General features: G+C 46.4%; 1 protein-coding gene across 1 annotated transcript; it reads right to left on the bottom strand.

Moving 5' to 3' along the window:
- Positions 1-1,041: 1,041 nt before the first annotated feature.
- LOC123844589 (eukaryotic translation initiation factor 3 subunit C) lies at positions 1,042-22,214 on the bottom strand. The gene is made up of 21 exons (XM_064592938.1): positions 22,107-22,214; positions 21,836-21,975; positions 19,870-19,935; positions 19,578-19,767; positions 19,066-19,191; positions 18,814-18,868; positions 18,571-18,680; positions 18,051-18,178; positions 10,763-10,922; positions 10,271-10,374; positions 9,669-9,810; positions 9,336-9,461; positions 9,119-9,212; positions 8,121-8,311; positions 7,697-7,921; positions 3,525-3,888; positions 1,911-2,070; positions 1,750-1,815; positions 1,573-1,660; positions 1,317-1,479; positions 1,042-1,220 (listed from the first exon to the last, which is right to left on the bottom strand). The coding sequence occupies exons 2-21, from the start codon at positions 21,934-21,936 to the stop codon at positions 1,138-1,140; spliced, it is 2,742 nt and encodes a 913-aa protein (XP_064449008.1). The 5' UTR covers positions 21,937-21,975; positions 22,107-22,214; the 3' UTR covers positions 1,042-1,137.
- Between the last annotated feature and the right edge of the window lie 2,823 nt (positions 22,215-25,037).

Here is a 25,037-nt window from a genome sequence, read left to right on the forward strand (position 1 = left end):
CTAACCACACTCTCGGTCCACCTTACATACCCAGCTGTTTGTATGTTCCTGAACACAAAGACTATCCCAAGTATATCTTCTTAATAGCCTTATTATAGCTATTTATTCCCAGTCAGGAGAACCTTTTGTTCTTGACTCCTACTACCTCCACATTCAACTGGTTGCAGACACCCCAGCTTGTTCTGTACATCCCTCTTTGACCCCCCTCAGCTCAGATCCTAACCACCCTGGCTCTAGATGCTTTTTATTTTCTGGTTGGCTCTCTGTCCTCCAATCCCATAGTCTACAATGCTGCTCCATTACTCTTCTCAAAACTGGATCCATTTGTGTATTTTGTTTTCAAAAGTCCAAAGCTTTTGAAATGATGAGGGGGCCCCATCCTACCTCCTGCCCATACTCCACACACTTTATAGCAAGCGCATTATTCTGTCACTCCTACAATCCTTTGCACTTGCTCTTTCTCCTTTGCCTACATCCATGCTTCTCAAATGTGGTGGAGGATCATTTACAAAAATTCGCCAATTTCCTGTGGATCAATACTTTTGGAAACACAATTCAAGTAAGAAATACGATCACACATTTAGATGTCATGGGGGTGGCGTGTTTCTCAGTGCTGACTCTTAATCATGATCCTTGTCTTTCTCAGGTCCAGGTTAACTGCAGATCACACTGGTCCAAGGACCATACTTCCCACAGGTCCACACTAAGTCTCCCCTTCGCCTGCCTGGAGAACCACCACCCAAGCCCCCCTCAAGGTCCAACCAGCGCTGCTGCCTCCGTTATGCTTCCCTGATAGTTATGCTCCGGAGTCACATCCTATTCAACACCTTGCAAACCTTCCAAACCCCTGGTAGAACTTATCACATGGTATTAAAATTTTCTGTCCAATGTCAAAGAGCAGCAGACTCTCTGAAGTCAGAGATACATAGGAGTCATCTCTGCATCCTGAGCCTTGTGCCTATCATGTGGCAGAAGCTCAGAAACATAGTCAGCAAATGAATGTGTCCAACCCAGCTCTGTGGCAACATGCAGACAAGCAGGCACTGTAACAACACCACACAGAACTTTAATAACTCGCGGTGTGCTCTACGACTGAGAGGCTGAAGGGCCTGGGCCGGAGACACAGCAGCGAGGCCATCAGTAGGCTGTCTGAGACTGCTGCTGGCGGTAGCCGCCCCGGCGCATGTAGCCCTCGTTCTTGCGGTAGCCGTCCTTCTGGTCTGCGGGGGGAGTAGAGGGGAGGAGGACATGAATGACAGTGCAGAGGTGGGAAGGGGGCCAGGACCCTAGGAGAACAGAGAGCCAGAACCACTGACCTCGGAAGTAGCCACCGTAGGTGCCCTGCTTGTGGTCGAACACCCGCTCATTATTTTCCACCAGGCTGCCCAGCTTCTCCGCCAGCTGCAGGGCCAGATTCTGCTGGGCGGTGGGCTCCGTGCGGTGCATCACCACCGTCTGCGTCGGCTGGTCCAGGGAGGCCTGATGGGAGTGAGGCAGAGAACGGACATGACACAGGTCTCCACTCCAAGCTCCCCATGACTCCACCTGCCCATTTTCCACCCTGGCCCTTACCATCAACTCCTCGTTAATGATCATCTTGCTGATGATGGAGTGCACAGTGGGCAGGTCCAGTTCAAACATGTCAGACAGAGTCTCCATGCTGGGGAGAAAAAAGGCAGAGAGCAGGGAGCAATCAGGAGCCTGGACCATGAAGCTGGGGCCCCTCTGCCATCCCAGGGCCCATCCTACCTGATGGAGTCATAGACGCTGCTGTAGGTGAAGAGGTAGGTCCGCAGTGACTCTTCCTGAATCTTCCTGTGCGGAGAAGGGAGAAAAGGGGAGTGATCTTCAGGGAAGGAGGCCAACCAGTCTTTTGTTCCCTGCCCACCATGGCTCTCCTTTCTGCTCACCTAACCAGCATGGTTCGGACTTTGTCAGCCTCGGGGAAAAGGTCCCACACTTTGCCATTCATCTTTTCATTGATGATAAAACTGTGGCAGGTCTTCCAGTCGCCCATCTTCATAGCCTTGGAGGCAGCAACCACGTGTTCCCTCATTGACTCAGGGGGACCTGAAAGGTTGGGAATGAGGCAGGGCCCAGGGGAAGCTTGGGACCATGGCTCCTGCCTCAGGCACCGCTCAAGGAAGAACATGGGACAGGAGAGCAAACAACCAGACTGGGACTCTCCCAGCTCTCCATTAAACAGCTATATGATTCTATAAATCACTTAATATCAAACTATATTTATATAGACTAAATCAGTCTATGGCATGCTTCAGGGGATTGGTGAGCCCCTTGAAAATGTTGGCAAATTATTGTGTCTATCCTCACACACATTTCCCTAGGAAAAGGTACATAGCTGTTGTCAGATTCTTAGATTTCCTGACCTAAACAAATTTTTTCTTCCTTCTTTTTTTTAAGTAGGCTCCACACCCAGCATGGAGCCAAACATGGGGGCTGAACTCAGGACCCTGAGATCAAGACCTGAGCTAAGATCAAGAGTTGGGACACTTAACCAACTGAGGCTTCCAGGTGCCCTGACCTAAAAAAATTTCTAATATCTCAATTGGAACTGTATCTGCCAAACATCATTCCTTCTTATACCACCTTCATGATTTAACCATATCTGTATTATCACTGCTTCAGCGTATTTTTCTTTAAAGACAACCCAGGAGAAGAAAACATGGCAAACAAGAGTAACTGGAATTCAGAGTAGACAACTAAAGTGCAAAACCACTATGACTGGAATGGATGGCAGGTGTAAAGAAACATGACACAGCAGACCCTAGCACAGGGAGCAAGCTCAAAGGTGTAATAGATCAGCCCAAAGAGAAATGTATGAATGAGGCTAAGTATAAGGAAGAGAACACAACCCTTCTGATCAGCTTCTACTTTGTCACTTTTAAAAAAGGCAAAGTTAGGGACGCCTGGTGGCTCAGTCCGCTAAGCATCTGCCTTTGGCTCGGGTCATGATCTCAGGGTCCTGGGATCGAGTCCTGCATCGGGCACCTTGCTCAGTGGGGAGCCTGGTTCTCCTTCTGCCTGTCGCCGCTCCCCCTGCTTGTGCACTCTCTCTCTGTGACAAGTAAATAAGTAAAATCTTAAAAAAATAATAAAAAAAAATAAATAACAGAGGCAAAGTTAGAGATTCAAAGACTATTTCTCTACAAAACCAACAGTAGCACAGACCTGAACTAGAAAGTGCCTTTTGGTCCTAGGCAGTCATAGAGAGGCAGGGACTGCAGTGAGCCAGAGAGCCCTAAGTGATGCTAGAGATACAGACTTTTTCAATTTTGCAATTAAAATAAAATAAAGCTTCTGGGCACCTGGGCGGCTCAGTCAGTTAAGCATCTGCCTTCGGCTCAGGTCATGATCCCAGGGTCCTGGGATTGAGTCCCACATCGGGCTCCCTGCTCGGCGGGAAGCCTGCTTCTCCCTCTCACTCAAATAAGTAAATAAAATCTTAGAAAAGGCATCAGGGGACGAATGAGCAAGTCTGCTGCCCTGCAGAGCCCCACACTCACCCAGCAGGGGCTGTCGCTCGCCCACCCGCAGCTGGTGATGGAACTGCTTGCTGATCATGCGTCGGCGGGCATCACTCTCGTGGGCAGCCATGTAAGGGATCTCCAGGAGCATGGCAGACACCAGATAAACACACTCCAGCAGCTCCAGGTTGATATGCAGGTGGAAGGGCACCTGCCGGCGCCGCTCCACCTTCTCCTGCTCCTGGTTGCGCTCCTGCAGGCTGCGCAGCAGCAGCCCCTGGCCCAGAAGCTCCTTGGCCCGGCCGCTGGACTGAATGTCCAGCAGGGCATTGTGCGCATCTTTGGTCAGGCCTTGGCGGAAAGCACAGATGCCCAGCTGCACCATGGTGCGGTTGTACAGGATCTGGGAATGAAGGGCAACACACTCAGAAGTGACAACCACAAGGCAAGCTGTTCATCCAGTCAACAAATCTACGCTGAGCACCTCCGAGGTGCTAAGCACTAGGCTATGCGCTGGGACAGAGAACAAAACAGACAAGTCCCCATCCTTCCACGGAGCTTACGTTCTAGGGATAAGGGGATGGAGAACAAAATAACCACAATATGCAGATGGGTACGCAGGCCAAGGAGAAAAATAAAACACAGGAGGGAGTTAAGAAGGGAGCCATGTGGTGGTGGTAGGAACTCCCAATTTTATATAGGATAACTAGGGAAGGCCTCATTTTGAAGGGAATGTTTAAATAAAAACCTGACAGAAAAAAAGAGACCAAGTCATGCAGATATCTGGAAGAGTATTCTAGAAAAAAGGAAAAGCCAATGCAAAAAGGCCCCTGTGGAAGAACTGTGCGAGGTGTACTCAAGGAACCAGGAGAGCTATATGGCTGGAACTGTAAAGATGTGAGCATAAACTGGACAGGCAAGCACATGGCCCGCAGGCCACATTAATGTGTGTGTTTTTTTTAAAGGTTTTATTTATTTGACAGAGAGAAAGACAGCGAGAGAGGGAACACAAGCAGGGGGAGTGGGAGAGGGAGAAGCAGGCCTCCCGCGGAGCAGGGAGCCCGATGTGGGGCTCGATCCCAGGACCCTGGGATCATGACCTGCGATGAAGGCAGACGCTTAACGACTGAGCCACCCAGGCGCCCCCACATTCATGTTTTTAAAATGGGAAACCATGGGAAGCTTTTGAGAAAATAAATGATATAATCTGACTTAACAGGGTTAACCCCGGCTGCTGCATTAGGACCAGCCTGAAGGAAAAGAAAGGCAGAAGCAGAGACCAGGAAGAGATGGTGGCTCGACCAGAGGGCAACAGTGGAAGTGATAAGCAGTCAGGTGTGGACTCTGAATACAAGAGGCAGGGGAATCAGAGGAGGGATGTGAAAGAAAAACAAGAATCGAGTCTGACTCCGAGATTTCTGGCCTAGGCAATTGCAAATATGGACTTGCCACTAATTAAGATAGGGGAAGATTTTAAGTAGTATAGATTCTGGGTGGGGGGGGTGCAGATAAAGTCTTTATCGATGACAATAAAAGTATATAGATCAGTATCAGTCCTGAACACAGATGCAAAGAGCCTGAAAAAGTATTAGCACACACAATCCAGCCATATATAAAAAGAGATAATAGATCATGATCAAATAGGCCATATCTCTGCAATGAAAAGCTGATACAAAAATCTAAAATCATGGTTACTCATCACATGAACACAATAAAGGAGAAGTAACTGCATCATTATCAGTAGATGCAGAAAAAGCTCTTGACAAAATTCAACCATCTATATAGGACAAAAATTCTCAACTAGGATCAGAAGAGAACTTCGTCAATCTCAGAAAGTGCATCTACAAAAATACTACAGCTAACGTTATACTCAGTGGTAAAATGCTGACAGCTTCCCTAAGACTGGGGACAAGGCAAGGTGTTTGCTCTCACTACTTCTATGCAGCACTAAGTACTAGATATCTAAGTTATTGCAATATGGCAAGAAAGAGAGAAAAAAGGAGGGGCACCTGGGTGGCTTAATTGGTTAAGCATCTGCCTTTGGCTCAGGTCATGATCCCGGGGTCCTGGGCTCCCTGTCTGTTTCTCCCTCTCCCTCTGCCCCTCTCTCCCGCTCATCCTCTCCCCCTACCTCTAATAAACAAACAAAATCTTTTAAAGTAAAAAAAAAAGGAAAGAGGAAAGTCATAAAGACTGGTATAATAATAAAACTATATGCAGATGACATGATTATTTTGGCAGAAAAGCTAAACAAACAAGTGAATAGACTATTAAACCAAATAAGTAAATTTAGCAAAACAGATGCATTTAAGACCAAAATACAAAAATGAACTGTATTTTTATATACCAGTAGTTAATTAACAATTGGAAAATGAAATAAAAAAATTACATTTACAATAGCATTCAGACTCATAATATTCAGGAATAATTTCTTCTTTTTTTTTAGAGAGGGAGAGAGAGAAAGCATGGCGGGGGAGGGGGGTGGAGGGGGAGGGGGGTAGTGGGAGAGGGAGACAGAATTTTAAGCAGGCTTCATGCCCAGCATGGAACCCAGTGCAGGGCTCGATCTCTCGACCCGAAGATCATGACCTGAGCCAAAATCAAGAGTCAGAAGCTTAACCAACTGAGCCACCCAGGAGCCACTTCAGGAGTAATTTCTTAAGAGACGTGCAATACTTCTACAGTGAAAATCATAAAACGCTGCAGAGAGAAATTACACAAAGAGAGAAGGTATAAGATTGAAAGGTTCAATGTTGTTATTAAGATGTCAATTTTCTCAAAACTGATTTATAGATTCCACAGAATTCCAGGAGGCATTTTTGTAGAAATTGACAATAGAATTCCAAAATTTATGTGGAAATGCAAAGATAACAGAATATCCAAAGCGTTCTTAAAAAAGACCAAAATGGAAAGACTCATACTACCTGACTTTAAAACTTATTTACAGGCAGAGATGAATGAAGGAAACAGAACAAAAACACACTTACAATTATGAGGCCATAATGGGCTTTTACATGCGGTTTTCCACAAAGGCACCAAAACAGTATGATGGGGAAAGAATGTCTTTGACCCTGACTTCATACCATCTAAATGTGAAAGCTAAAACCTTTAAGAACTTTCAAAAAAAAAAAAGTATCTTTGTTATCTGGGAAGGTTTCTTTAGACAGGACCCCGAAAATAATAAGCATAAAAGAAAAAACTGTTAGACTACACCACAAGACATGCTATTAAAAATGAATCGGTAGAACACACACAGGAAGAAAATATCTGGAAAACATTCATTTGACAAAGGCCTGGCATCCAATGAAAAGTGGTCAACTTCAGGGGTTACCAGGGAACTAGGAACCAACACCATAACGAGATACCATTAAACAACAACCAACATGGCTTAAATTGAAAAGATAAACAGCACCATATATCAACAAGGAATATAATATGCACACATTCTGGTACGAGTGTAAAGTGGTGTAACCACTTTTGGGTTTCTTATAAAACTGGACACACAGCTACACTTTGATACAGCAAATTCTACTCTTAACTATTTACCCAAGAGAAAATGTACAGCCACACAAAGGCTTAAAAATGTTCCTGGTAGCTTCTTTATGATAGCCCCACACTGGAAACAGACCAGGAGTCTATCAAGAGGAACACAGATCAAGAACTTGAGATAAATCCACGTACTGGAATAAGAAAGGACAAATGGGAATGCTATTTAAAAACCGCCATCACATGGGTTCGCCTCAGGTTTGCAGGTTCACAATGTGCACTGTTCTCCACTTCAAGATTGCTTCATTGTTTTAAACACATTTACAGGACCTGCGCTTAGACACAGCTGCAATGCTCCCGTGTGTCAATGTCCCCCACGGCACTGCCACATGCACAGTCAGCGGTCCCACTGTCCTGTCCCAACACACCACACAGCATCTGGGTCCCGTCTTTCCTTAGTTTAACGACTTAAGGTTTTTCTCACCTTCTAAAATAAGAGATTTCCTAATGCTCTCAACTAGACACACACTAGGATCGTAAGCGTTAGCTGAACCCAAATCTCCAGCCCAGAGGCCTCTAGCGCTGTCAGAACAGGCCACAACACGGGAATGGGCAGGAGGATCAGAGCATGTCAGCACGTGGGAAGGACCAGCCAGACAGGTAGCTAACCTGGTGGAGCCATCCTGCCCCAAGGGCGGGGCCAGAGCGCCTCCTTCCCATCCTACCTGTACTGGCGGGTCTGCGTGCTGAATGTTGTCTTGCAGGTGGCTCATGAGCATGAGGTCCCGCGCCTGGTACCAGCGGGAGTGCAGGGCATGGTGGTAGATGTGGCAGAGGATGGCGCACGTGCGGATGCGGTCTGTGCGGTCCTTGGCGTAGATGTACTTGCACAGCCTCTCCATCAGCACAGCCGAGTCCTCGCCCTCGTTCTCTGCCTGGTCTTGCTCAGACTGGGGAGAGTGGGGCAGGATGTCGTCAGGAGAAGATCCGGCAGAGACGGCTCAGGCTTCAGCAACCAAAGATGAGACTCTGTCCAGCCTCGTGCCCGGCCCTCCCTGCTCCGCCTCAGAGAATTCCCAGGGAACGGATTTGCCGTCACGTCCAGACAGACACCTCCCTCTCCCCCGCGACGTGGCTGCGAAGACTCACCTTTGAGGAGCCCTCAGGGGGGGTGAGCTGCCGCTGGTGGGCCTTGTAATCAAACTTGTAGTAGGTGTGGAGGATGCGCCTCAAGTAGACGCGACAGATCTCCTCGGTGGTGCCCTTCTCCTCCAGGTAGCGCTGCACACGCTCGATGATTGCACACACCTGCGCCTCGTCCTTCAGGTGCTCCACGTACTCTGGCAGGGAGAGCCCCCCTCCGCTCAGCCGGGTGCCGGGCTTTCCCCATTATCTGTCCCCCATCAATCCAACTACCTCTAGGTTTTTTACGCACCCATCAGCAGTCTCCTCACTGTGCCCTGAAAACACCATCCCCTCCCTGCACGCTCACACTTCTGTTCCTCTGGGTGTGCTCTTCTGCTGTTTCCTCCCGATTAACTCCTCCTCCTCATTTGGATCTTACCTTAAATGGCCCCCACCTTACGCCTAAAGATGCTTTCTTCAACCATTATCTACGGTGGCCACCCTATCTCTCACTAACACAGGTCCCCGTCCCTATTTAAATTTCTACAATTGCGTTTTATTAACTCATTGAAATGCCTTTCTCCAGCACTGAAATGTAAGATTCAGTGAAGCGTGAAAGGCCTCTGGCTGCCTCGTTCATCACTACACCCCTGACTCAGCGGGCACATGTGGGCATTCACATTTCACCGAGTAAATGTCTTGCACTTTTCCCAACCCAAATGCCTCTGATCCAAGCCAAACAAGAAAGTGGACTGACGCCAGACCCCAATGATTCTCAAAGTATAGTCCCTACATAGCAGCATCACCTGGCAATATGTAAGAAACGCAAAATTTGGAGGACACCCCCACCCCGACCTATTGAATCTGAAGCTATGGCAGTGGGGCCTAGCATCTTCCCAGGCCCTCTGTGTGAATTCTGGGGTAAGGGAAGGGCTCGCTCCCCAGATACTTTGTTAATAAAACCCTTAGTTTTATTCCCTGCACCTTCCCTCTCACTGATGCCCATGCTTGCCCAAGCTTACCTTGAGAGTGAGGATCAGTATTTTGCATTATTTTGGTAAATTCTTCATCCATTCGTTCCACCAGGGTTAGGATACAGCCACGGACACGAAGTGGCTGGACAAGAAGGCAAAGGAAGAGCAAACAAATTAGCCCAGATCTCAGTGCCAGGCTTTGACCCTTCTGTCTCCACTGAGCCTTTGCAAGCAAACAACACACACCTTCAATTTCTCTCTTTACCTGGTCAACATTGTGCAGGTTCTCACTCTCCTCCAGAATGTTCTCTCCAACAAAGATGTTGGGGTTTGCAAACAGGATGTCCATCAGCTCATTGATGCAGTCCAGGCACTTCTGCCACATCTCAGGCTGTCAAGAGAACAGATGGCAGTGAGAGGCGTGAAGGTGGAAGAAGCAGAGGCCTCCCAAGAGCCCCTTCACCAGGAATCCATGGGGCCTTCAACTACCAAGACTGCTCCCACAGTCCTCAAGTTTTAAGACATTAGGCAACCCCCCACCCCCACCCCGATCAAACCACTAGTTCAGCTCTAGGATGCTCCTCTTCATTGCCCTCACCTTCATGTACGTGGCCAGGTTCGGGTTGTAGTCATAAAGAGAGGCGATGATATTGAACTTGATCTTGACTATAACACCCTCCCCCAGGTTGTTTTCAGATGCAATCTGAACCAGCAGCTGCAGCAGTTCAATCTGGGCTGCCCTGGAGGGGAACAGAAGGGGGTGAGGTAACAGAGACAAATCAAAAAACCTCATCCTGTCACAGTGTGCCCTCTTCAGGCAAGCAAGGCAGCGTCATTCCCATTACCCTCCTATCCTCACCACCTGCGTACTTGCTTCTCCTTTATAAATTCCAAACAGAAGCAGCAATAATGCTAACAATCTGCCATCCTCTTCAGTTACCAAATAATTAAAGAACGTGAGTCTTCCCATTTTGCAGATGAAAAAATAATCCCCAAAGTTTTAAGTGACTGGTTTAAGATCAAAGGGAGAGTAAAGAGCAGAAAATTTTTGACTAGCATGTTCCAAGTATACCAGTCCTTCAACTATAGCCACACACAGATCTTTCCAAACAGTGCTATTTCCCCACCAACCTCCATCCATGTTTTAGAGAAAGAGAGCATTCACCCTGTAATCTCACAGTCCAGGCCCATGAATCTTACCGATCCGTTCCCTTCTTGCCTCGTGCTTGTAGGATCTCATTCAGTTTCTTGATGACAACAGCGTGGGTGATCTCGGTCCCCTTGGCAAACATTTTTGGCTTCTCCTGGGCAACACATGTCCTATCATGTGCAAGCTGATATAAACCCATTCTTACCCTAACTTTTCTCCCAAACCAACCAGGGGGGCACCTGTATGCTCTCCCAAATGGTTTCTCAATTCATTTTAATACTAAAGCCCAGGGCACCTGGGTGGCTCAGTCATTTAAGCGTGTCTCTTGGTTTTGGCTCAGGTCATGATCTCATGGGTCATGGAATTGAGCCCCGCATTGGGCTCCACGCTCAGCAAGGAGTCTGCTTGAAGATTCTCTCCCTGTGCCCCTTTCCCCACTCAAGCATGTGCACATGCTCTCTCAAATAAATAAATAAACCTTAAAAAAAAACAAAAACAAAAAACCCAAAAACCAAAAAACATGAAAACACTAAAGCCCTCACCTTAACGAGGGGCACTCCACCCCGGACCCTTTCCCACTCCCCGCCTTCGTTGTCTTCCTCCTCCTCATCCAGGCGCTTAGATTTCCTATCGTGCTTTTTCTTGGCTTTGTCCTCCCGTTTCTTCTCAGCCGCCTTCTTGTCCTCCTCTGTGGTGGGGGCCCTGCCAGGAGACATGGGAGAACATGAAAGACCAGTCCCCACTCCACCTCTAAGGCTTCTTCTTCCCACGAACTTCTCTTTTTCTCCATCAAGCCCTGGGTTCAAGTTATATTCTATGAGAGTGAACTAAAGTTAACCATAACCATAACCAAAGCAAGGACTATCAAGCATGTGAATCTGCCAGACTACTAACCAAGGCCTGTCACCATATCACACCCACTAAGAAAACCTTATGAAGGGAACAACGGGGCCTGGCCTATTAAGGTAGAGGGGCCAACCCAGCCACCGTGGACACAGAAACAGCCTGCCATGTTGCCCCACAGCTAACCTCCCAGGTTTTCCAGAGGAAACTATATCCGTAAGAGACACAATTGTTCTCACAGTTGCTCTTTAATACTAGTTGCTCTATCTAATCTTTTCACCAGCCACCAACTATCAGTTTGAAATTAGCATAAAAAAATTTGCTGTTCCCAGACTGACTGCTCCACGCTTATGAGAATTAAACTAAATTCTGGGGCGCCTGGGTGGCTCAGTTGGTTAAGCGACTGCCTTCGGCTCAGGTCATGATCCTGGAGTCCCTGGATCGAGTCCCGCATCGGGCTCCCCGCTCAGCGGGGAGTCTGTTTCTCCCTCTGACCCTCTTCCCTCTCATGCTCTCTCATTCTCTCTCTCAAATAAATAAATAAAATCTTTAAAAAAAAAAACAAACTAAATTCTGAATTTAAAAAACAATTGCTTGGGGGCGCCTGGGTGGCTCAGTCGTTAAGCGTCTGCCTTCGGCTCAGGTCATGGTCCTAGGTCCTGGGATCAAGCCCGCATCGGGCTCCCTGTTTGGCGGGAGGCCTGCTTCTCCCTCTCCCACTCCCCCTGCTTGTGTTCCCTCTCTTGCTGTATCTCTGTCAAATAAGTAAATAAAATCTTAAAAAAAAACAACAACAATTGTTCAGGGCCCCTGGGTGGCTCAGTTGGTTAAGCATCTGCCTTCGGCTAAGGTCATGATCCCAGGGTCCTGGGATTGAGTCCCGCGTTGGGGTCACTGCTCAGTGGGGAGCCTGCTTCTCCCTCTCCCTCTGTCTGCCGCTTCCCCTGCTTGTACTCTAATAAATAAAAATCTTAAAAAAATAAATAAATAAAAATAAAAAACAATTGTTCAAGACAACAAAATTCCCCTACAAAAGCAAAAAGACCACTGGCAATCCCAAAGTGGTCTCAGGCCACTTGGTGTCTGAAACCATCTCCAAACTTTAATACTATATAATGAAATATAAACTCAACAACAGAAACAAATTATCTCAAACTTTACATAGATACTGATGAACAAATCTTTCCAGACTCAACAGATACTCAAATTATAATTCTCATCAATTGCCATTTAAACATCTCCAAACAAATTTCATTTTAACTGCTTAAAAGGTATGAATATGTTTTAGTAATAATTTATAAATTTGCCAGCTGGATCACTTTTCTGCTTGCCAAATGATGTATGCCAGAACTCAACAGCTTGAGGGTTTTCTCCCTGTACTACAGCAACACTCAAAAGCTCACCTTATAGATAAAATCCTTTGCAAACACACTAAGTATGTTTAACTAAACTGAAACCTCTTGGTCATATCCCTAAAGCTCTGAAAAGATCAAAAAACCTAATGCTATTTTTAAAATCAATGCTGCTTAAATTTCAAAAGAACTTAATCTTTCCAGGCCTAAAATTTTACTCCTAGCCCTAAGGATATTGGGATTCTTACTTCAAAAACACAATGAACTCTCAACCTATGAAATTCCTTTTTTTTTTTTAAAGATTTCTTTTTTTTTTTTTTTTTTTAAGATTTTATTTGACAGAGAGAGATGCAGCGAGAGAGGGAACACAAGCAGGGGGAGTGGGAGAGGGAGAAGCAGGTTTCCCGCAGAGCAGGGAGCCCGATTCAGGACTCGATCCCAGGACCCCGGGATCATGACCCAAGCCAAAGGCAGACGCTTAACGACTGAGCCACCCAGGCGCCCCTAAAGATTTCATTTTTAAGTAATCTCTACACCCAACATGGGGCTCGAACTCACAACCCTGAAATCAAGAGTTCCATGCTCCGGGGTGCCTGGGTGGCTCAGTTGGTTGGGGGGCCCTGGGATCGAGCCCCACATATGGCTCCCTGCTCGGCGGGAAGCCTGCTTCTCCCTTTCCCACTCCCCCTGCTTGTGTTCCCTCTCTCGCTGTTTCTCTGTCAAATAAATAAATAAAATCTTAAAAAAAAAAAAAAAAAGAGTTCCATGCTCCACCGATTGAGACAGCCAGGTGCCACTCTCACCCTATGAAATTCTAACTGGAAGACTAAAATTTGGCTTGACCTCTCCCCTACGATAGATTATACCTTGGTGTATTCACATCTAGTTAGAAATTAGAAAACTAATGTTTATGCTCTCAGTTATACATTGAATTGATGCAAGCCACTTTCCCAATGAGACATCACCAAATACGCTTCTATTTAAATACGTAGCCAAGAGACAAAAGATATTAAGAGACACCAACAGAAGTTAGCCCTAAAACTATGCTGAAGAAGGATTATTCCACACCCTCTTAACAACAACTACTGATCTAGAGCCCCTAGACACTCTTGCTTAGGATCCTAACAGTTTGGACATCCAGTCCCACCAGATTCATCCTGAGGTTCTCGCTCTCTCTTTCTGTCTCTCTGTCTCTCTCTCTCTCTCACACACACACAGGCCTTCAGAAGCCAGTAACTCTTAGAAGTAGGCAGCATCTCTGTGAAATTCCACAGGCCAATCATGCTACCAGATGTAGCTAACTTGCTCCAATACACCTTCTAATCAAGGTTCATAATAGAGACAACAAACTTACGTTTTATTATGTGTCTTCCTTCTCTTTTACTCGAGTTTATCTTTTTTGCCTTTTTTCTCCACTGCCGACCTTATCAACAGTTAAATATTATCAAAGTTTCAAAAAAATCTTGATTGCTCACTGTATCAAAGTTAAATATTAAGTTTTAAAAAAGTCATGATTGTTCACTGTTGAAGGGCATCGAGAGGACGTAACTGCCGGCTGACCCTTGAGCGGGCCATGGGCAACGGGAGACCCCTTACCCTCTCTCCATCCTTGCGATATACGTTCTGCCCACCATTCCCATTCTGGGGGCCGTTTCAAGAATGCAGCCTTGTGAGTAACGTGTTAAGACCATCTGGACTGTACATGTGACACTACGTTAAGGCCTCTATATAAACTTGTATGATTCTTGTGGGTGGGTGCAAAGATGTACCAGCCTTGCCGCCTTCCAAGACAAGTCTCGCCTGTCAGTTCCCTTGCTTATGAAACCTGCCACCTGCCCACCTGGAGAGACATCTGTCTCTTTCTTTGGTCTCTCCCTGCCCTCCATGTACAGGGGCCGGCTTCAGATTTCACCCTCAGAACACCCAAGGCGGTGAACCAACACTCACATTTGATTAAGAGTCTAACGTGGTAATTTATCAGAAGGGATCCAAGACACTAGATTTCATCAGTTTGTACTTAAGAATTCCTACCCAACTACGAATTTGGAAACATTAACGTGTGATCTGTAATTTACCTCTAATGTCCATATAGCAAGTTAAATCAACATTTTAGCCCCAAACTCACATTAATAACTTCCTTAGCTAAGAATTAATTAAAATAAATTAATTTTATTTAAATAAAAACTATAATAAAGTCAGCCAAAACTATAATAAAGATGTTCAATGAATAACATCTTACTGCACTTGGATACTTTGGAAAAATATATCAATTAAGAAAAAAGCTACTTGAGGGGCTCCTGGGTGGCTCAGTCAGTTAAGCGACTACCTTTGGCTCAGGGTCATGATCCTGGAATCCTGCGATCAAGCCCCGCATCAGGCTCCCTGCTCAGCGGGGAATCTGCTTCTCCCTCTCCCTTTGCTCCTCCCCTAGGCTTGGGTGCTAAAGAAAAAAGCCACTTGAAAAAAGAAAAAAATCTATGTGATTTAAAAGTTCACTAAACTGATTCTTTAAAGCATTCCCATAGATGGGCTTATCCTGATTAAAAAATTAAATAGAACAAAGACTCTGATGTTTCCTATAATATTTGTGACTGGCCTCATATTTTCTGCCCAAACCTACTACCTAATGTCCAGGGGCCTTAATGTTGCTAGACAGCCTTACTGCACACCAAAAAGAGATGGAAGCTCTTGAGATTAAACCCATTCCTTTATGTGCTTGTTTTAACCAAAAAATAAAAGCTGAGAAAATCTGATGAGGAAAAGAGTATAGACTGATTTAATATGGAGACGCTGAAAAAGGATCCTGGCAGACATGGAAACAGACGGTCATGCTTCTAGAAAACCCATTAACAACTAACACCAACGCTGGTTGGCTTAGATAGCTAATGACAAAAAAAACGTGCAATCAAAATTCACTGTTCCCATACCATCTGTGGTTTCTCTCTCCTTGTTCTTTTTCCTTATGTAAATCTTGCTTTCGTTTTGGTTGGAAATCACCCTTAAAAACTGGTCTTGTGACACAAGTAAAATATAGTGTCTCTGAATTATTCGTTGACATAAAATCAAACTCAAGTCAAAGACCTTTGAGGATCCCATGGTTAACTCAACTTCTGTCAACTGGAATTTTTTTTTTTTAATAGTGTTTTATCTTGTTTTGTTTATTTGACAGAGAGAGACACAGCGAGAGAGGGAACACAAGCAGGGGGAGTGGGAGAGGGAGAAGCAGGCTTCCTACCAAGGAGGGAGCCCGATGTGGGGCTCGATCCCAGGACCCTGGGATCATGACTTGAGCCGAAGGCAGACGCCTAATGACTGAGCCACCCAGGCGCCCCTAGATTTTTTTTTTTTTAATTAGGTATACAAAATAAAATTTCACAGGCTAAAAATATAAATCTAGGGTAATCTCTAAAAGGATAGCATGTAACTCCCAAACCAGTAGAGGGAAACAAACTGAGTAAGAGGGAAAAAAAGAATACAATCTAGAAATGGCTTAAGGAGAAAAAAGTGAGTGAGAAAGAAAATAATTAAGATAGGATTAATCCTTTTTTTTTTTAAGATTTTATTCATTTATTTGACAGAGAGAGACACAGTGAGAGAGGGAACACAAGGGGAGTGGGAGAGGGAGAAGCAGGCTTCCCGCGGAGCAGGGAGCCCGATGTGGGGCTCGATCCCAGGACCCTGGGATCATGACCTGAGCCGAAGGCAGACGCTTAACGACTGAGCTACCCAGGCGCCCAAGATAGGATTAATCTTATTTACTGAGTGAAAAAAGCCAAATCCCTCCCAATCAAGTAACGTACTGTGTGATTCCACTTACATGAAATTCTAGAAAAGGCAAACTTATCTAGTGATAGAAAGCAAATCAGTGGTTGCCCAGGGAAAGGGAGGGAACTGGTTGCCAGAAAGACCATGGTATGATTATAGAGGTTTGGAACTTTCAGCCTCACCACAACCACTAGGAGGGGAGTAAGGGCTGGAGATTGAACTAATTGTCAATGAGCAATGACTTAGTCATACCTATGTAATAAAACTCCATAAACATCCCTAAATGACGAAGTTTGGAAAGCTTCCTGGCTGGTAAACACACTGAGGTGCTGGGAGTGTGGTGCACCCAGAAAGGGAATGGAAGCTCTGTGCCTGTTCTCCCATACCCTGTCCTGTGCATCTCTTCCATTTGGCTGCTGCGGAGTTGTACCCTTTAAAGCCCTTTTAAATAAATGGCTAATTGCAAGTAAAGTGCTTTCCCAAGTTCTATGGGTTGTTCTAGCAAATTACTGAAACTGAGAAGGGAGCTGTGGAAACTCTGAATTTATAGCTGGTTGGTCAGAAGTACAGGGGCCAAACCTGGGACCTGCCACTGGCTTCTGAGGTGGGGGCAGTCTTGTAGGACTGAGACCTTAACCTGTGGGGTCTGCGGTAACTCTGGGTTGTTTCAGAACTGAACTGCGAGTTGAATACCATGTTGGTGTCCAGAGAGTTGGAGAACCGGTAGGCATGAGAAAAAAAAAAAACCCCACACATATGGCGCCAGAAGCGTTATAAATAGGAGTGCCTGGGTGGCTCAGTCATTAAGTGTCTGCCTTTGGCTCAGGTCATGATCCCAGGGTCCTGGGATCGAGCCCTGCATCGGGTTTCCTGCTTGGCGGGAAGCCTGCTTCTCCCTCCCCCACTCCGCCTGCTTGTGTTCCCTCTCTCGCTGTGTCTCTCTCTGTCAAATAAACAAATAAAACCTTCAAAAAAAAAAAAAAAAAAAAAAAGAAGCGTTATAAATAAATATACATCAGATACACATGCTTCCTGGGCTTGACCAGTCAAGTGGAGCACAGAATGAAAAAGGCTTTTCAACAAAACACCTGTGTTTAGTCCTCTCTAGTGCCAGGGAACTCACTACCTCCTGAAGAACACAAGCCCAATTTCGGAAAGCAAGAGAGCAACCCCACAACAGCAATGTTCCCCTAAGCAGCAGCCCTGTTATCAACGGGCTTGATACTGGAGCCCCGCGCGACACGCAGGGGCAAGCGTCACCTTGACTTCAGAGGAAGACTCGGAAGCCTACGATGAGGGTTAAGTAACTTAGCAAAGCGGACAGCTACTGAAGGACTAAGGGCTGGAACCGGAGCCCAAGTCAGACCCGTCCCCGGCTCCCACACTGCCCCGGGAAAGCTCATGAAGGCTTGCTGCCGCCTACCTGCTAACACACTACAAAGTTCCCAGGGAGAGTGACGAGGGTAGCCACGCTGCCAGCCGGTCCTGGGCTGAGCTGCTGCCCTAGAAATCACTCTCAGCTCTCCTCATAGCTGGGGGCCAGTAACCCTCATTCTACAGACGGAGAAGGACTGGAGAAGACTGGAGAAAGCAAGCAGACTGTCCGACACCACACAGCCAGCTGGTGCCAGGAAGACACTTAACCCCACGTGCAGTGAGTCATCTCACAGTTAAATGTTCGACTCTGGGGCCTTCGAATCCCATCCTTGGGACACATTAGCTTTGTGACCACAGTCACCTAACACACTTGCCCGAAATCCATTTGCCTGGACAACCTAAAAGCACTCCACAGAAGAAGGAACCACCTTCAAGATGACTGCAGGCTTCCTACACTTCCCACTGTGGCCCGAGGCACCACTACTTTTCTTACTTTTTAAGGAATCGTGAGGCCAGCACCGTCTGCTTCCCTTCTTCCTCCTCTGAGTCGGAATCAGAAGACGTGGAACCTGTGTCCCAGTCTTCATCATCTTCTGAATCTTCCGAATCCTCATCATCATCCTTAGAGAAATAAGAGAATCAGCAGGAAAAAGACGGGGAGACTGACTGGTCTCCCTGCTCTCCCTGCTGACCCAGGTTCCAGGGATTTTCAGGAGCAGAACAAGAGTGGATATTCATCAATCAGCATATGAAGAGCTGGACTGGACCACCAAGATCCAGAGAGAAGCGTGGACTTGCTCTAGGGACACACAGCTCCCCAGGGGTGGACCCTGGTCCCAAATCTACTGCTCCAGGTTCCAGATCACTCCGTGCTCTAATCCAAGACGAAGGCTGTTCTCAAACCAGACTCCACTAAACCCCACCCCTCCCAAGCCTAGGGGTCTTCTCCCCAAGAAGCCGAGAATGGTCCATGGCAGGCAAATCGCCCTTCGTAGTCTCGCGCTGGCTCTGACCTCCATCTTTTTGAGGAACTTGCGACTCTCTCCAGAAGGAGCTTCTGATTTCTTCTTCAGGAAAGCTGCAGCACTGACTCCATCCTCATCCTCATCCTCATCTGAAGAGCCTGGGGCGGGGGGGGGAAGGAGAGAGAAGAGAGTCAGAGTGGTGAAGAGCAAGGCAGAGAAGCAACCGAGAAAGCATGGCAAGGGAACCAACTGTGGACTTGTAACCCTTTCAGTGAGGGCCCCCCCCCTCACCTTCTGAATCCTCCTCATTCTTCTCAGCGTCTTCATCTGCAGACTGCTCAGGGTTCTTGACCAAGGGAGACATGAGAATAATTAACGATGCCTGCCAACCATCACCCCATCCTCACCATCCTCCCCCTCCACCCTGGAGACATGTGTCCCGATTCCTTCTCCAGGCACGCCTTCCATTTGCAAATGCTCTTCTGTCTCACTCAGGGGGTCACTGTCCCCACAGTTGAGGAAGTCTGCCTCTAGCATCCCCACCTGCTTGTAATTTGTAATGTGAGACTCAAAATCTCTGTTATATTTTCGAATCTTCTGGCGCAGCGTGCTCAGGGCCTTGGCATTGTTCTTGTTCATCTTCTTCTTCCCTTCCTTATCTTCCCATAGCTAAAGGATAACACAGGGAAGAAAGAGAGAACAGGGATGTGAGCCTAGGATTATTTCCTAACACCGGGCTTCACCACATGATGAGTTTTGCTATCTTTACACCATCTGTACTGCTTGCCAACTGTATCTGTTAACTTATTTTTTTAAAGATCCTTTGTATATCACCACCAAAAGAAAAAAAAAAACCCAAATAACAATATGAAAATAAGTATGGTTAAAATTCTTGGCCAAAAAAGGTCCCTCTCTTTGCTTCAGCCCCCTTTTTCTCAGGTTCCAGGAAGTACTACATGTACAACAAGAGGAGACAGGATTCCTAGAAGTGGATTAGGAGCAGGCCCCAGGTCCAAAATCCCCTCTGGATCCTCCCTCACCCACAGAAATCACACCTCATTAAGATAGTCCTCCAGATCAGCCAAGATGCGGATATAGAACCGGGGGACACCTTCCTTGTCCACAATGCTCTTAGCCTTCCCATATGCTTTTCCCAGGAGCTCAAACTCTTCCAGGCATTTGGTGACATCCCGAATCTTCATGGCATTACGGATCGTCCGAATGAGGTTGGTCAGCTCCTCGAACCTGGGTTGGGAGCCCAAAACCACATTGGACATGCCCACCAACACCAGAAAACCCACCACTGCTACAGAGATTCCCCATCATCTGGCCTCCCCATGGCCTCACCTCTTGTCCTTGGCACTTCGCACAACTCTCTTGGTATCTTCTTCATCCTCACTCAGCAACAATGGCCTGTTTGAAAAAACAGAGACCATTAACTTCCCTTCCTTGCTCCAGTCTTTTTAAGTGATCTCTATTTCCCTTCTCAGAGGAGCAAAAAGAATGGAATTACTCAGGCCATCATACTTGATACTTCCTCTTCAAAACCTCATCATACACAACACAATCAGCTGAGCCTACTTCATGTATGCCCTTTGTCAAACACTGTTGCACAAAGATGACCATTTCCATCCTCTAAAAAATAAATACAGATATTTATTTACTGGGTCAGAAAACTAATTACATGAAAACACAAGTAACTAAATACTGAAAAAAGCCAAGAAAAAAGGGTACTTCAGCTAGAATGAATGGAAAAGGCTTTAAGAAAGTGGTACTTGAGGGCGCCTGGGTGGCTCAGTTGGTTAAGCGACTGCCTTCGGCTCAGGTCATGATCCCGGAGTCCTGGGATCGAGTCCCACATCGGGCTCCTGGCTCAGCGGGGAGCCTGCTTCTCCCTCTGACCCTATCCCCTCTCATGCTGTTTCTCTCTCTCTCAAATAAATAAATAAAATCTTAAAAAAAAAAAGAAAGTGGTACTTGAATTAGATCACAGAAAGCAATGTTTCCCAGGGTGTGAGAAGCCAAGGGCAAGGAAAAGGTCCTCATGGCTTTAAACCTCCATTACTAGCACTTTTCTTTAATAAGGAGAGATTAGACCACAGACAACATTCAGATGGCAACATATCTCCATTCTTTTCATTTTATTCACTTTCCAAGTATTTTGTATTTTGGAGTAAGTGATGTTGGTTTTCCAATTGTGGCAATAATATAAAATCATATTCGGGTGGGCATATGTGCACATTTACATATATTATTAAACAGCGGCACAGGCATATAGAAAAGGTGCAAGTGGCATGTATGAAGTTCGAGAAACATTCCACTGTTTCAAAAAATGAAAAGAATTTTAATTTACAGAGATAGGAGAAGAGTATTTATTTATTTGTTTTTAAGATTTTATCTATTTATTTGACAGAGAGTACAGGCACAAGCAGGGGAGGGAGAGGGATTAGCAGATTCCTCGATGAGCAGGGAGCCCGATGTGGAGCTGGATCCCAGCACCCTGGGATCATGACCTGAGCCGAAGGCAGATGCTTAACCAACTGAGCCACCCAGGCACCCCAGGGGAAGGGTATTTAAGTGAATATCAAAAAGAGAAAAATAATAGGGGCGCCTGGGTGGCTCAGTTGGTTAAGCGACTGCCTTCCGCTCAGGTCATGATCCCATGATCCTGGGATCCAGCCCCATGTCAGGCTCCCTGCTCAGCGGGGAGCCTGCTTCTCCCTCTCCCTCTGCCTGCTGCTCTGCCTACTTGGGTTCTCTATCTCTCTGTCAAATAAATAAATAAAATCTTAAAACAAAACAAAAACAAAAAAACAAAAAGAGGAAAATAATAGATGATGGTGAGCCAGCCCGGAGTACCAGGTAGCTGAGCTTCAGAGCCACATCCAGCAGCTCTCAAATACCAATTAAGCATTTTGGATTTTTTTGTGAGCAAGATTTTTTGGTGGTAAGAGTAACTACTAGGACTTTCGGAGTCCGATGCCGAACGGAAGAGAGGCGGTACAGAGGCTGTGGACATGCAGGCCAATTAGGAAGCTGATGCAACAGACCTGGCCAGTGGGAAATCTCTTCCGACTCTTGTACCCAGCGGGTGGACTCCCACATTCACATCACCCTGAAGCATGAAGGTTGTCCCTTCGACAATGCTTTTGGTCCCTTAAACACTCGAAATCCTCAGAACCCGCTCTCGCCGCATCCTTGCGAACCTCGTCGTCGCCCCCACCTCCATTCCCTCCCACTTACGCGGCCTTCCCGAGCCTGCTGAACCGCGCACTCCGCGAGTAGTCACCACGGCGCAGGCCCCCCAACTCACTGTTTGCCGTAGTTACCCCCGACGGGTTTGGTGACGAGCTCCTCCCCCGATAGAGACGACTCGGACTCGCTGTCCGAACCAGTGGTGAAAAACCGCGACATGGCGACGGCGCTGAGGGGCTGCGGCGGGCGCAACCGGACCTGCGGGAGAGCCGGAGTCACAGACAAGAAGGGGCCAGGGTCGCCACCTCCCGACCCCCACCTCTCATCGTCCCCGCTAGTACCCCGATCTGCGTCCCCTCCTCAAAGGACAAGGCCCAAAAAATACACACCGTCCAAGCTCGCCAGTCACACCGTGTAGCCGGAACGACGGAAACACGAAAAGAGGGAAGATGGGAACTTACGTCACTTCCGGGAGACGCTGACGAACTATGCCGGTGACTACAACTCCCAGTGGTCTTCGCGCTACGCAGGGGCGGGGACGGCCTGTCGTAACCTTGGCAGGCAGGGCGGAGCCTGGAGAAAACCGACTGTCAAACGTTTGTTACTTGCAGATACCGAGCATCACCCAGCACCTGCGGAGTCAGAATTTCAAGGCCAGGAGTTACTTTTTTTTATAGCGCCTGCGTAACGCTGATGAGCTTCTAGGTTTTGGAGCTAGGCTTAGAGCAAACTTCGAATCAGACTTTGGATTCAAATCTTGGCTCCGCCACTTTGTGTGAATTTAGGCAAATTTCCTAACCTCTCTGTGCTGCTTTCTCCCCAACTATAAAATGACGATAATAGGGCGCCTGGGTGGCTCAGTTGGTTAAGCGACTGCCTTCGGCTCAGGTCATGATCCTGGAGTCCCGGGATCGAGTCCCGCATCGGGCTCCCTGCTCGGCAGGGAGCCTGCTTCTCCCTCTGACCCTCCTCCCTCTCATGCTCTCTGTCTCTCATTCTCTCTGTCTCAAATAAATAAATAAAATCTTTAAAAAAAAATGACGATAATAGCACCTACGTCACAGGATGTATGAGAGTTAAATGACTTAGTATATGTGAAGCTTTTAGGGCAGTGCCTTGTACAAAATAAACATGTAATAATTAGCTAGTATTCACTCATTGTTCCACAAATACTGATTTACCAAGGTTTTATTATGAACCAGCAGTGTCCTAGGCACTGAATACATCAGTGAATAAGACAGAAATGGTCCCTGACTTCACAAGGAACTCATATTCTATTGTAGTGGCATAAATTAACAAGTAAACAGATAATTTCAGATAGTAATAAGCACCATAAAGATTTTAAAGCAACTGGTTAGATGGGAAGATTATTTTGGATAGGAAGGGCAGCCCTCTGAAGAGGTGACATTTGAGTTGAGATCCAAATGACAGAAAGAAGGGAGCCATGCGGATGGTCTTCTAGGGAAAGAGCGTTCCCAACTCTTCTTCTAGGAAAGGGAAACAGCAAGTGTAAAGGCCCTGAGGCAGAAATGAACTCGGCCAGGTTCTGAGAATGCCGATGTGCTATCAATGAAGTGAGCAGGCATTAACAGTATGGGAGCAGACAATACTAGATCATGCAAGTCCTTATAGGCCTGTGGATTTAAATCCAGGTGGGTTGAAGAAACCACCAGCAGGGGTTTTAACAGCACAGGGACTGTTTTACATTTTTAAAGGTAGTTCCAGTCCTTCAGTATTTGCTGCATGTCTGGGCTTGAGTTTAGCATTGGAGGCACAGTGTTCGCCTGAAAGAAAAGTAGGAATTAGCAGACTGAAGGGAAAGAAGGAGGCCACTTTGGGTAGACAAAACAGAGTGAAAATCCTGGAGACAGGAAAGCTCAGGGCACAGTCAGTGCCTGGTACATTGGGGTTAGAATGTGACAAGGCCTCTCCACATGTCTTGGCCTGTCACCCCTGTTCTTTTTCCCTTCCCCTTCTCTCTGTCTCCCTTCCTCTCTCTCTCCCTCTTTTCCTCCCTTCTTCCCTCTCTCCCCACAGATCCACTTGATTCTGACACCAACCTCTTCACCTCCCCAAACAGAAAAGGAATGCGCAGAAATTGCCAAGGGAGCCGAGGTAAAGGGAAAAAGAGGCTGAGTGAGATAAAAATCAATGTCACTGGAGATGAAGAAATGTAAATTCACACTAAAGGAAAGCTACTGATTTTAGGGTGGCTTCCCATTACTCCCAAGACCCTGATAAGTTGCAAAAAAAAAAAAATCATATTGAACTCATTTTTTACCAATCCCTTACTAAGTCATTATGAAATATTTCAATTTAACAGGGAGGTGGCTTTTTTAGTGAACTTTTTATTGAAGTGTAACATAGGTTCAGACGAGTGACAGGTCATAATGTACAGCTTGATGAGTTCCATAAAGCGAGCACAACTGTATAACGAGCACTCACATCAAAAACAGGACATGACCAGATTGCCCCCACCCCCGAGTTCCACTCTTGTATCCCCCTCCAGTTACTACCCAGTGGGCTTCTTAAATTTTATTTTTTATTATAAAAATTTCAAGCATAGAGACAAGAATAAAGACTATTCTTTTCTTATATAAAGATTTTATTTATTTATTTGACAGAGAGAGAGCTAGCAAGAGAGAGAGAGCACAAGCAGGGAGAGCGGCAGGCAGAGGGAGAGGGAAAAGCAGGTTCCCCACCAAACAAGGAGCCTGACACACGGGGCTCGATTCCAGGACCCTTAACCGACAGAGCCATCCAGGCGCCCAAGAATAAAGACTATTGTAATGAGCATCCATGTACCCACAATCCACCCAGTGTTGTTACAACTTTATATGATACATGTCACATTTGATGGAGCTTTTTTTTTTTTTTTTAAGAAAAATTAAAAACACACTCAGAACCTCCTAGGTAAATGGAGGGCTTAATGAAGAAGGTTCACGGTACACCATGAATATTTTCACAGCAAAATATTAGTGTGTGCCAAGCCCTTCCACATGGACGATCTTCCTTTTTTTTTTTTTTAAGATTTTATTTATTTATTTGACAGAGAGAGACACAGCGAGAGAAGGAACACAAGCAGGGGGAGTGGGAGAGGGAGAAGCAGGCTCCCCACAGAGCAGGGAGCCCAATGCGGGGCACGATCCCAGGACCCTGGGACCTTGACCTGAGCTGAAGGCAGACGCCCAACCGACTGAGCCACCCAGGCACCCCGATCTTTCTCTTAATACATGTACACGATTACAAAATATAATCACATTAATTAAATGTACATTACAAAATGTAAATGTTACAGAAAAATATACAGGAGAAAAGAA

The sequence above is a fragment of the Mirounga angustirostris genome, unplaced genomic scaffold (genome assembly GCF_029215605.1).
Source record: "Mirounga angustirostris isolate CCGP_5_RB_7025 unplaced genomic scaffold, mMirAng1.0.hap1 SCAF_5, whole genome shotgun sequence".
Classification (NCBI taxonomy): domain Eukaryota; kingdom Metazoa; phylum Chordata; class Mammalia; order Carnivora; family Phocidae; genus Mirounga; species Mirounga angustirostris.

Coding starts and splice junctions, on each gene's coding strand:
- LOC123844589 (XM_064592938.1), bottom strand. CDS start 21,936: ATGTCGCGGTTTTTCACCACTGGTTCGGACAGCGAGTCCGAGTCGTCT. Junction 19,192..19,577: donor TGGAGGACTATCTTAATGAG/GTGTGATTTCTG, acceptor GTTATCCTTTAG/CTATGGGAAGATAAGGAAGG. Junction 10,375..10,762: donor GTGGAGTGCCCCTCGTTAAG/GTGAGGGCTTTA, acceptor TGTGTTGCCCAG/GAGAAGCCAAAAATGTTTGC.